General features: G+C 40.6%; 1 protein-coding gene across 1 annotated transcript; it reads left to right on the top strand.

Moving 5' to 3' along the window:
- The first annotated feature begins 4,321 nt into the window (after positions 1-4,321).
- Positions 4,322-11,494, top strand: slc39a4 (solute carrier family 39 member 4). The gene is made up of 12 exons (XM_076011633.1): positions 4,322-4,872; positions 6,913-7,320; positions 7,560-7,755; positions 7,889-8,073; positions 8,460-8,643; positions 8,762-8,934; positions 9,231-9,425; positions 9,689-9,793; positions 10,159-10,210; positions 10,285-10,437; positions 10,534-10,721; positions 10,822-11,494. The coding sequence occupies exons 1-12, from the start codon at positions 4,672-4,674 to the stop codon at positions 10,948-10,950; spliced, it is 2,169 nt and encodes a 722-aa protein (XP_075867748.1). The 5' UTR covers positions 4,322-4,671; the 3' UTR covers positions 10,951-11,494.
- Positions 11,495-13,262: the final 1,768 nt, after the last annotated feature.

Below are 13,262 nucleotides of genomic sequence, written 5' to 3'. Positions count from 1 at the left end.
ATTCATTTTAAATCTAGCAGGATTTATAGAAACATGTATTTAATCACAGACATTCCTACTTTGAAACAGATTTTCACGATTGGAGACACATGAATCTAATGCAGATCAGGATGTGCCACTCTTGTCACTACTTGCTGAAGAGTGATCATGCTGCCCATGAAGCATGCTGCCCAAATCGTTGGCCAATAGGACTTGATGAATGTGTGTGTTGGGAACATCCACAGGTTTGCATGACAGAAGACATAACAGAGAGCGACGTGATGGTGAATTAACAGGTCACTGGACAGTGCGTGCGTGCGCGCGTGTGCTTGTGTCCGTGCGTGAGAGCAGATGTCCAGGATCCCATGCCATGATCTCGGCAATGTGTGTATCCCGCTGTCGGTTCATGTGTGTGAAGTGATGTGTGTAGTTAATCAACTCAATCAACTCAAAAAAAAGTGATTTCTGAGGCTGAGAGACTGCTTCATTTTGGTCCCAGATCTGCCCAAAATTCTCAGGAATAAATTACTGTTCTATGATAGTTTAGCATGAAAAGGGTGATAGAAAGAAAGATACCAACATGTCCTAAAATGGGAAAGAAAAAAAAAAAAAAAGTCACCACTATTGTTTTTTTATGGGGGCCAAAATATGAAAAGTCCCATATCAGCCTGAAACGGGGTGTGTGTGTGTGTGTGTGTGTGTGTGGATCTCTGCGTGCTGTAAGACTTGATCTGCCATACTTGGCATTCCAAGTCAGTTCCACCCTGGGCTATCTGTTGACTGTTGTTTTCCAGCTACAAGAGAATTTGTCATTCTTTTTTGGACCACTGCACTTTAAAATTCAATTTTGCCTGTTGTTGGACTCAAACCACCTACCTCAGAAATTTAAAGTGAGCACTCTTACAGTCTGAGCTATCTGCTGCCTACTACCTAGTGGCGGATTTATCCTTCTGTTTGTGCCACTGCACATCAAAATGCAACTACACCCATTCTGATCTCTGGATTCAAAGCAGTTCCCTTGAACCCTGAATCTGCTGGTTCTCAAAGTACATCTACTGGCACATTTATCTCACTCTTTTTGGGCCATTGAATTTTAAAACGAATCTCTGCTTGCCATAGGACTTGAAGCTGCAACATTTAACAGTAAGCTATCAGCTAACTACACCAATTTTAAGACTTGGTTAGCTGGTCTCGGGATTCAGAATCAATTCTTTTACACCCTGAGCTGTTTGCTGAGTGTTGGGATGTGGCTACTAGCACATTTATCTTTCATGCTGAAACTCACTGAGACAACTGTTGAATGATAGTTTGTCATAATAAAAAAACAGACAAAAGTCTGGGTCTCCAACATGACAGTCAGTCTTAATGCAATGGACTGCAGCAGTATATGAGTACCTAAATCATACATAGATAGAAAGAAAAATCTCAACGAGGAATTGAACCCAGCCAGGTATCCTGTACCACAAGCAACAGGTTACCATAATAGAATAGAATAAAATAGAAGGACATTGGTTCTGTTGCCTGTAGCAAGAATTGAACCCGGGTCACCCGCAACACAATCAACAGTTTAGCCCAATGCTTGAGGACTGCAGAGAGTTACTCAGTCATGTGTCAAAGGCAAGAAATCTTTGGTAAATTCCAGTTGTCCCAGGCAGGAATCAAAAATCAAAATTTCTTTGTCAAGCACCAAAGCCACCTAGAAAGAGTTGAAACACATCAGAGTACTTCACTCAGCGCTGAAGATGGCCTGGTGTGAACAACAGTGACACTCATCTCAAAGATCGCAGGATCAAATCTCAGTGACCAGAGGTCACGTGTATGTTTGTGTGAATGTCTAAAACAAAACTCAAAACCAACCAAACCAAGAATTTGCGTTGCGTTCGTCGAATTTCCAAGTGCTTTGAATTTCTGAGCATTTCAAATTTCCTTCAACTGGGAGCAGCAGGATCAGCAGCAAACAGGTAAGAGAAGCTAGTGCCAGCTAGCTCCCCTTCCTTCTTTTCAAATTTTATTTGAATTACATAGAAAGGAGCAGTAATGAAAAAATATTGTTTCTTAAAAAAACAAAATAAATAAAATTAAAAAAAAGATTAAAAAATAAATAATAATAAAAAAAAAAAGAAGGCCCAAATCGAGAAGAAAAAAAGTTTTTTCTTGGTGGCCAAAAATTAAAAGTCCCAGATCAGCCTGAAATGCACTGGGATGCCTGTTCTATGATAGTTTAGCATGAAAAACGTGGAAAGACCACAAAATCTCAACATGTTTGAAGATGAAGAAAAAGTCACACTGACTTTTTTTTTGGCAAGGACAATTTGGTGCTTAGATCAGTCCCAAACGTGCATGGACGTCTGTTCTACGATAGTTCAGCATGAAAAAGAGTTATAGAATACAGAATATCAACTTTTTTTCAGGAAGTTTGGAAATTGTTCAGATCTGCCAGAAACAGTAAGAGCACAAAATATCAACATTTCAAAAATAATCATGTGTTTGCTCAATCGGAGTTGTGACCAGAATTTCACTCAGAAACACATGTAGATATTAAATGATCCCGGCGCCCCCCCCCCCGCGCAATTACCAACATGTTGTGTTTTTGCGATATTTTAACTCTTTTATGATATGTTATCAGACTACGGTCAACTCTGCAAGTTTCAATCTCATGATTCATGACCCCATTTTTTTTTTTTTTATCAAAAAACAAAATAAAATTAAAAAAATCCTGAGACCGTACTCTTACTCATTTCAGTGACAACACAGAACTATTACGCCATCTGGCGGTTATTTTGGTTAACGTCACATTACTATCTTTAATAATAAAATAATAAAAATAATTTCCTCCTTTTGTTGTTTTAGTTAACAGAGAGGTATGGCAGGGGAAAAAATAGATGCAGCTAATGCAAAGAAAAATTCAGGAGACAATCGCACAAAACAAAAAATAATCCTATTATTGTTTTGAATATACTGCCTGTGTCATTTAGTCACTTGTTCTGTTGAGTAGTTTGCTTGCCTACCTAAACTACCGGCACGCATCACCAATGCTGTGATAATGTTAAGCATTGTCTTATATCCAGCTGAAAGGAAAAAAAATCAGCTCTGCTTCTTTACTGCCAGCATTTATCATTACAAGGAGGATCGACTCATTTATGTGAATTATTTACTCCATAATGTTCCCTATTACAGACTACAGAAGTAGGAAAATTATTAAACCTAAACTGCAAGTTAAAAGAATACAGAAAAAGGATTAAGGTAAGTGCATGTTTTGTCAAAGTTAGAGTGGTAGCTCTGAGATCTGCATTTATAATAAGGTGAAAATGTTCAGTTTCTTTAACTCAATTTTCAAATTTCTGTTCATTGGATTAAAATATTCCAGTTTAAATTAGATGTTGGATCTTCTGCGGAAATTTCCATGACTGCAACATAATTCATTTTTTCAGACTTTAAAATGATAGCTGATTCATCACACCAGCTTCATCTGTTACAAAACTGCCTACCTTTGCTTCCCTCTCACATCAGTGCACCATTATATTCTTAGTTCAGTTTTATTTTTTTCTAACAAGGTTGTCGATCTTGCTGGTGCCTCCATACCATTGTGGACATTTATGGAGACTAGTGAGTTTGCTCTCCGATAGAGGAGAAAAGAAGTTTTAACATTAATGGAGACTGTTGCTGTAACACAGGACATGTTCTAGCAACAAGGTGCCAGGCAGGCAACCACAGTCATCGAGAACTACAGCAGGACAATCAGGTCAGCGTGTCAAGGCAGGGGTATGATTTTTCACCTCTGCAATTCAGTGACAAATAATAATGATTATAAGGTAGAAACTTGTGCATCAAAACAAACCTGCTCCTTGGACATCCACAGTAGCCTCTTGCTATGAGCAAATGACGCATCACTGAACAAACAATGATGATGATACAGACATAACAGGACCATTACAGGCTTGATTTTTGTTTCTTGTTTTTTAACAATGTCAAATGTTACATTTGTTTGTTAGTTTCCTCCTTGGCATTTCTTCTGCAATGTTTTGTTTCCTGCAAATTATAATTCTGGCTCCCATTTTAGCAGGCGAAATTTTGGAATAAAAAAGTCTTGTTTATAGACAAGATGCTGACGTTGTCAGAAGGAGCACAGTTCAGATGGCATGTTTGCACATATTAATGTGTTTCCAGGAAGCCCTTCCATTGAACAGGTTCGGAAGCCGGAGAACGCATAGGGAGGGTGACAACACTTTATTTTGTAGATATGTCATTTGTTTTCTTTAAACCCAATAAACTAAATATCACAAATAGTTCCTCTATGGCATATCACATGGGCGTGTCCCAAATGAAGAGAGTATATTAATCGTCCCCAACCTTAAAGAACATTTAAGAAACTAATCCCTTTCTCGCTTTCAGAAGAAACAAAAATCTAATTTATTGGAAATATTGGGAAACCTGAACTAACTAGTTGCCTTGAAGAGATCTTGCTTTGGACGTTTCCTGTCTTACAATAGGTAGCAGGGAACCTGACGATCATTACGTGTCTGAGCCAATCACAACCCAGAGTCCAAGAACACTGGGACTGCGTGGCTTTAAAATAGGCAAGTGAGCCGTGCACACTTCAATTGTGCCACAAAAGTACCCCGGGGAGAAGCTCGTTCTGTCTAATTTCGTCGGATTCCCTCAGTCAAAACTTTACATTAGCAATTAGCAAGGATGTTTAATTCCGCGCTTGTCATTCTTTTCGGCTGGGTTTCGCTCGTTTCCGTGTCGGCTTCTCCCGCCGTGGAGGACGCGTACGGGGCCGTGGTCGGCGTCGTGTCACCCGGGCAGCAGCATCTGACCGGAGATTCTCTCCGCACCCTCTTTAATACACTGGAGAACCGTGTGCAGTGTGGCGACGTGCCGTGTGGAAAGGTAAGCTTTATTAGCCCACGGCCAGCCGTGAGAGCGCGGGGTCGAGGTCCAACACGTAGCACTACTGCTTTACCTTCGCGCTTAATTAAGGAAGTTAATTAAATATGAATAATACTCAAATTTGAAATAACATGATTTGTGAACATTCAGGGGGTTCAGTTTGAGATTTTTATTAACGTATAACATTTTATTTTACTTCGAGCAAAGTTTTTTTTGTAGGCATATGTGTTTTTCTCTCTCTCTCTCTCTCTCTTTTTTTTTTTTTTTTTTTTTTTTTTTTTTTTTTACTGCGTTCTTGCTACGCACTTTGTCCGTCATCGAAGTATTTTAAGATTAAAGGGGACGAAAAAGACGTAATTTGGAATGTTGAGAGTAAAGTCTTGGATAAGAATCTTTGAGAGAAAGGTGAAAGTTTTCTAAACTAAAGTTTTTTTTTCTCCATTATTTTAAAGGGGAAATACATCCCAAAAAAAAGTTATTAGTCATCATCATAGTATTTTAAGATTGATATAATATTTTATTTTACTTCGAGCAAAGTTTTTTTGTAGGCATATGTGTTTTTCTTTCTTTTTTTCTCTCTCTCTCTTTTTTTTTTTTTTTAACTGTGTTCTTGCTACGCACTTTGTCCGTCATCGAAGTATTTTAAGATTAAAGGGGAACAAAAGACGTAATTGGGAATGTTGAGAATATAAGAATCTTTGAGAAAGAAAGGGGAAATATAAAAACTGAACACGTGATAAATGTTTGTTTGCTTTTTATGTTGTATTGTATTTCCCTGTTTTGTATACATTGTTTTGGGAACCATCGTTTTTAAATCTTGCAAATGTATAGCGACCTCGAGTGTTCTGGAAGGCGCCTTGACTCGTAGCGAATAATACATACACAGCCAAAAAAGGCTGCATATGTATTTTTCACTATGAGTTTGCGCTCTAAAAACTAGCATATTTTTGAAATAACTCTTGTGTAAGGAAAAATATACAAATATTTCGGTGAAATCTAAATACGGGAAACAACAAGAACAGTTTGTCGAAAACACTCCACATATTCTCAAAACTTAGACATTGGACATAATAAAAGGTAACTTTTCAATTTCTGACCACAGACTATGCAAACCTTTTCTGATTTATTGGCCAAAGTAATATCTCTGACTTTATATGTAGATGGTTATCACTTGAATTATCAGAGGCAGTAAAACTTTGGGGCTATTTAATATTTTGAAGGGTATCTTCACTATCAGTGCAACTGAGACTGAAGTCCCTGAACTTAAAACCATGGCTGCTGTAATGTGCATGACAGAGGGGCGTGCGAGTGATAAGTGGCTGCTTATCACAAGCGGATGAAGGAGGACACAAAAAAGTTGGGATGAAAAAAGATTGTAGACAGTAAAATCTAAAGTTAAACTGTGCCATTATAGAGTCCAAGGTTTTGTTTTTTTTTATGACAAGAGTGTTATATGACTGGGATACAAACCCCAAACTTGTCCAAAGTTTAATATACCATTGTGAATTTCCTGCACAGTGAATTTACACCGAACGTGGTGCCATACTTGAATGGAATTCGATGACAGCTTTGTTTTCAGTGGCACTTGTGTTCTGGCTGATAAAAGTACAGCTATGAACCATTTTGTAGTCCTCTTTTTCATTACAACAAGAAGAAGTGTGGAAACATTGTCTAAAAGCATAACCAGTGACCTCTTACTTTTTTTTTTTTTTGACTAAATACTCCCATTATACAATACAATTAAATGGGCAGAAACACTAAGTAGGTATATGTAAGTTATTAAAGTTATGAATACCTGAAATAATATGAAAATGCATCTCAGTATGGCTTTGAATGTACAGTTTATTTTTCAATTTTGTTTAATGAAAAGTTGATTTTGTGTGAATGACTCTTCCAATATGATAAGTATGTTTATCTTACAGAACAGAAAGATATTTGCAAGGCACATAGAGGAAAATTTGTAAGAATGTACTGGTCTAATCACAGACCTGTTTGTTTTCTCCTCTGTGCCTGTGCGTGATGTGCTGCCTGTGCGCACAGTGTGACCTGGCAGGCTCCGTCCACCAGCTGATTGGCGAGGTGAATGTGACCGTCAGCTTGTCCCAGTTCCCTGCTCTGGCTGCCGGAAGCGTCCTGTATCTCACGTCTCCCGGCCTGGTCTGCGACGCTGTGAAGGAGGGCAGATGGTTTGAGGAAACGCAACACTTGCTTCACACAATCACCCATGGGGAGGAAGCGCACCCACACCAACATGAAGCTGACGAGGTGGACCTCCACCATGATCATGAGCACGGTGGTGAGGTGGACCACGACCATGGACATGAGCACCACCGCAGTGAACATGATGAGCACAGTGACCACGGCCATAATCACGATCACATTGATTTGTACGGGCTGAAGGTGCTGCTTGAGATGTTTCATGACCACTATGACCCCATGAACAATGAGGTGAGCAAAAGGCCCAAAGTAAATAAGAGCAGCTGGGAGTTATGGGATCAAACACTAAAACATCTGAATAGGCACTAAATAATTAGTCTTATTATTATTATTATTATTATTATTATTATTATTATTATCCTAATACAACTTCAGTGTTTCTTCAAGAAACCACTAATGGGGTTTTGGTCTCCCAAGTGTGCTTGGTTGTTCTCACCTCCTGGTCCTTGTCTTCCTTACATGTGAACCAGAGCTGCGTCACAGCCACCAACATCATGGCAAACACATCGACACCAGACGAGAGACAGGAAGTGGGTGCGGTTTTGGGTCGCGTGCTGTATCACTCCTTGAGAGGAGGGTGTTTCAATAGCCAGATCCTGCCAGCGGAAAGTTTCTTCCTGGACTACATCCTGAGCTACCTGGGTTCAGAGAACTTCACCGTCGAAGGTAAACATCCTTCTTGTTTGTAGCAATGCTGAGGTGTTTTTGTGTCACAAACTCAAGTTGCTGGATCAACAGTTGAATCCTGCAGTTGTTGTTCATAATTCCATGTTTTTGTTGTTGTTGTTGTTTCCTGCAGATCTGGAGGTTCTCATGGCGAGGTTGAACATCGGGCCTAGTCATGGACACGACCACGAAAACGACCACAACCACGAACACCGTGCTCACGACCACACTCATCACGACCACACAGGTCTAAGGCTGAAGAAGAGGAGCAGCCCTGAGCATCACATGGAGCGTGAAGGAAACAGCAGTTGGGATCAGGTGAGATGATCCACTCATAAAAAACTGATCCTTGACTTGCAGGGATTAATATGCACACTGCAGCACTCTGGGATTCCAGTAGTTATTTCATTTGTACAGATCAGTGAGCACTTGGAAGCTGGCAGTGTTCACCAAAACACAAAAAGGGTTAATAAGATATAATATAAAATATAATTATTTGTCACCTACATTGCTATGATGAACCAGAAATATATCTTAGACCTGCTTTCAAATTACTGCAAATAAAATTACATAAAATATAAACACATTGAAGATGGATGAACAATTTGAAAAATGTTAGCTCTTAATGTCAGCCCTGACTTAGAACATGGGACCTCTTAGTAAGAGGAAACCTGGTTTGTGAATGTCTTTCTGTTTTCCCTCAGTCCTGTTTCTCAGCTGAACAGCTGCTCCAGATTTATCAACTTGCGGACAATACCTCCGCCTCCCACAGCCTGGGTCGGTCTGGCTTGGCTCGACTCAGCCCTGCACTGGTCCAGCAGATCATGAGCGGCGCCTGTGCAGAGACCACGGAAACAAGCAGCTCAGATGGGCTCACAGAGACGGAGAGTAAGTGTGAAAGAAACTTTATGGTCCCCACAACAACACCTCTTATTGCAAAAGGTCTTGCTCAGGATAAAAGAGGGCTTCTCACCTTTTTTCTTTTTTTTTCTTTGTATTTTTGTAGAATACCTGTATGCAACCCTTGCCAACGTCGTGATAACGCTCACATCCATGTTTGGCATTGTGGTCCTGCTGTGCACCGCCTGCACAGGTGTCTTCCAGCTGTGCATCCAGTTCTGCATCAGCCTCGCTGTGGGCTCACTGACAGGAGACGCGCTACTGCACCTGCTACCCATGGTAGGGAGGGATAGTTTAAAAACACAAAAAACAGAAAAGTGTGCTGAAAGGTCCTGTAGACACATAAACTGTAGAGCTGTAACTGCAGTGCAGCCCATCATTTGGGTTTTTTCATAAACACCTCACATCTGCGACGCCTAATTTTGCTTTAAACATGCAGTGTAAGCAAATGCAACCAGGTAGCATTACAGTGGCTGTTTGATTCAAACTATAATGCTTCAGTAATGTTCACTTTGTCTGCCTCCAGGGCAACAAGTATCTCATTTGTTGTTAAATGGCTATGACCTTGTATCCAGTTCCTAGGTTTGCACGTTCACGGTGGTGAAAGCCACGGACATTCACACGACGACCAAGAGGGAGAATCCCTGGACTACATCTACAAGATGCTGGTGGTATTGGGTGGGATTTACATGTTTTACTTGATGGAGACGCTCTTCTCCCTCATCACCTACAAGAATAACAATCATCACCACCATCAACATCATCATGCGGTGAGAAAGCATAAAACGTAGCTCTAACAATATATACAATAACAATATGTTGCACCACAACAATGGCTGTTATTTATTTCTAAGATAACATTTTCAAGGAAAAGCCTCAAAATTGTGTTTTAAATCTGAAATGTTGCCTCAACTCAAAATTGTTGTACTTTATCCACATGTGTCTTTCCCAAATGTTTGACCTTTTGTTCCCTCAACAACTCAAATTTTAAGATTCACTAAAGTGCTTAATAATTTCTTTTTCCCTTCCTCAGGAGGAAGCAGAGCCTCACCACTGCGACCATGGCCGGGTTTTGGAGCTGTACCAGCAGGAGAGGAAGAAGAAGGAGGATTCACAGTGGGAGTCTAAGACGGATCTGGTGAGAAGGATGTTAAAAAAACTGATTGGGAGAAAAAAAAACATTCTCGCGTGTTTTGAACAGAGATTCCAGTTTGTGCTCAATGAGCACTCTTTGTTCTGCTATCAGTAAGTAGAGAGGCCCGGTTCTGCTATCTCAAACCGACCTTCAACTCCTAGGGAGGCTCCTAGCCTGCTGCCTGTGGCCAAAGAATCATTTCCACATTTTATTGTAGCTGATTTATTGAAATAGTTGCCAGATTAGTCAGTTTGTTCGGGTCAAAATAAACGCATGGGAATTTGGGGAAAGTGGACACACAAACATTTTCAGACGTGTGGAGGCTGCCAACTTGCGTCACCAGCGTCCTCACCCGTTCTCTGCCCCAGGTCAACGCCGATGATGAGAAATCTACACCCGAGAAGAAGGAGCGCACCAGAGGTGGGTGTTTCCAACAGTGAGCGACAATGAGCGTCTTCAGCTCATGTCAGAACTAACTGTCTCTCCGCATTCAGAGCAACGCCTGCTGCCCTTCATGATCACCATCGGCGACGGCATCCACAACTTTGCGGACGGCTTGGCCATGGGCGCGGCCTTCTCCCTGTCCTGGAGATCGGGTCTGGCCACCTCGATGGCTGTGCTCTGCCACGAGCTGCCGCATGAGCTGGGTAAGTAAACTTAAACGCTTGAGTCCATCGACTTGATCTCTGTCACATTTTAATTCTAACATGGTCCCCGTTCTTTCCTTCCTTCCTTCCCGTCAGGCGATTTTGCCATTTTGCTCCACAGCGGCTTGTCCATCCGCAAGGCGCTGCTGTTGAATGTCGGCAGCGCTCTGACCTCCTTCGTCGGTCTGTACATCGCTCTGTCGGTGGCCACGGACCTCGCCACCCAGCAGTGGATCGCCGCCTTGACCGCAGGGCTCTTCCTCTATGTGGGTCTGGCTGATATGGTGAGTATTTAACTAAAGCGCCTGACCTCTAATGAGAGTAACCAGTGATGCGTGGTCATTTTTTTTTCTTTCCTTTTTATTTTATGTTGTTTCTGCGCAGCTTCCCACCATGGTGCACATCAGCAACACGAGGCCCTGGCTGATGTTCCTGCTGCAGAACATCGGTCTTCTAAGCGGATGGAGTATTTTGCTGCTGCTGTCGCTGTACGAGGAGAAAATCACCTTCTGAGGCTGATTCTAATTTGTTGTTTTCATTTTGTTTTGTTTTTCCTTATCAATGAAGGAGGAGACAGAATATGCACTTAAAACAGTGTGACAAAGTCCTGAAAGGTGATTTCTGTGTTTAGATCTTACATACTAGATATTGATTTGCAGAAGATGACTAGTGCTTTATGTCCCATGCATGTTTAGATTATAGCGAATGAATCCAGTGAGAGATAGATAGACCTGAAACTAACTGCTCACAGGACAGTTGTGCATATAGGAATATTCCCCCCTTTATGCACGAAAGGCTAGCCTAAAAAAAAAGGTCACCTTTCAGGACTTTTCAGGGGCTTCATACTGATTGTTCTTTTTGTTTCATGCCACTTTACTGTTTACTTTGCTTAAGGCTTTTTCAACACATTTCCATGAGATTAATGTCAATAACTTCAACAATCCAACTATCAAACTTTTTATTAAATTGTTATTTTGTCACACACGGCAACATCATAAAAGTAGGAAAGATACTTTCAAAGCAGACAGCATATTAAAAAAAAATGAGGGTCAAAATTGTTATTGGACTTTTTACATTGTACATTTTACAGATGATTTCCCATTCCAAAAACGTTTTACACAATTTCTCTCTCTCTCTCTGTGATGCTTTTTTTATTAGAGATTATTTTATATTTTGTGTGCTTTAAAAAAAATAAAATGAAATGAAATTGCTGCCAAACCCATAATGATTGGATTGTTTTTGTTGTTCAAACAAACTATTGCAACTATTTTCTGGGGGAGACACGGAGTCTCGTTCTCAAGCACCGAGTCATCTTAATTTTTCAGACATACAGTGTAAGAATTAGTTTCAGGCAGATGTAATTGATCAACACAGTATAATATTTGTGAGTCACAGGTTGCTGAAAATTTAACACACATGGGTCTCCTGAAGAGACTGACAGCAGATATTTGCACCCATTGGCTATCGAAACAGGAACAATATTTGGCTGCATAAAATATTTTTTTCTCAAGGTTGATTTACATCCACTTCACTGCGTCACCTGTATATTCCACTTTTTAGAGGGTCAGAGACCATGTTTGTACTGAGGAGTGTAAGAACACATTGACAAAAGCTGAATCTTTATGAATATCGTCGTAAATGATGCTGAACAATCTGAAAAGTTCAGTGGACACTTGGCTATCTTCTGTCTATTCTCCTCTTTATGTGTCATGTGAATGTCTTCACCAGGGACAGAGTCCCTGACAACTCACCAAGCAACAAGGAGTCAGTGGGTCCACCACACATTGTCTAATTAGTGTGTGTGTGTAATCACAGGTATGACCCATGTCATGACCCCGGACAAAACGACACGGGCAATAACTACATTTCAGTCGTGTGCTGAGCCGGTAAAAGCATGCCATCAACAGACTGCACCTTTCAGCATAATCGTGTCGCTGCTGACGAGGGCAGAGCGGATTCTCCCGGAGTCAGCTCGCCAGAAAGAACAATTCACGATAGCGAACCGTCACGGCCCGTCTTCAGGCTCTGAAGCTGAGAGGGTTTTATGAGTCACCGGCCGTGCGATTTAAACGACACCATCTAAGCCAGTGGAACCGGACCTTTGAGCTACTTCTCGTGCCAACACTGTAGAGTCTGAATGTTTCACGGTGGTTTTGGGTCATAAAAATATTAACAGTAGCAAAGGTGAGAGATGTTTAACTAGTTTTTACAGCCTCATAAAAAGCCATTTTAGATACTTATGTAATACATATATCCCCTTCCTGTGAACTTTACCGTTATAAGGCGATAACCAGTGATTTAAGGGAATGTCATACAGTGATGACACCTTGTGTTAAAGCAGAAGTGGTCAGCATCTGCAGTTAGCTGACATAAGTCTAAGTCTGTCTGGCACTATCACAGCACCTTGACCTTACATGGTTATACACAGAGAGGAGTTATGCAAGACAAATGATAATACAATAACATGACAATAACATGATATGAAGATAAACAGCACATCCTTATTGGTTGCACTGCAGTTTAGCATCATATCAAATATCTGATGACTATAATGCTTTCAAGCAGATTTGAACTCAACTGTTTAAAACAGTCCCACAGTTTTTAGTTTATGAAACAATCATTTTCCAGGTATGTATATCTCTAAAGGTTACACTTAAAGGTCCTACAGTTGAGTTAATATTCAACTAAGCTGTGAGAAATTCTATGGAAGATCCCACATCACTTGTGCAGAGAACTTAAGAATTTTCTGTGTCCATCTTTACACACACACACGGTGAATGTTTACTTTGGTAGCGTAGTAAGTGAGAACAATAGTTTCTGTTACT

The sequence above is a fragment of the Nelusetta ayraudi genome, unplaced genomic scaffold, assembly GCF_046127955.1.
Source record: "Nelusetta ayraudi isolate G7.1 ecotype Tasmania unplaced genomic scaffold, CSIRO-AGI_Nayr_v1 ptg000135l, whole genome shotgun sequence".
NCBI classification, from domain to species: domain Eukaryota; kingdom Metazoa; phylum Chordata; class Actinopteri; order Tetraodontiformes; family Monacanthidae; genus Nelusetta; species Nelusetta ayraudi.
Note: the sequence above shows the minus strand (reverse complement) of the source record. Positions and strands in the feature narration are given on the sequence as shown.

Excerpts from the sequence above, each read along its gene's own strand:
- slc39a4 (XM_076011633.1), top strand. The coding sequence starts at position 4,672 with ATGTTTAATTCCGCGCTTGTCATTCTTTTCGGCTGGGTTTCGCTCGTT. Across the intron at positions 7,321-7,559 it reads ATGACCCCATGAACAATGAG|AGCTGCGTCACAGCCACCAA; the intron begins GTGAGCAAAAGG and ends CATGTGAACCAG. Across the intron at positions 10,438-10,533 it reads CGAGCTGCCGCATGAGCTGG|GCGATTTTGCCATTTTGCTC; the intron begins GTAAGTAAACTT and ends CCTTCCCGTCAG.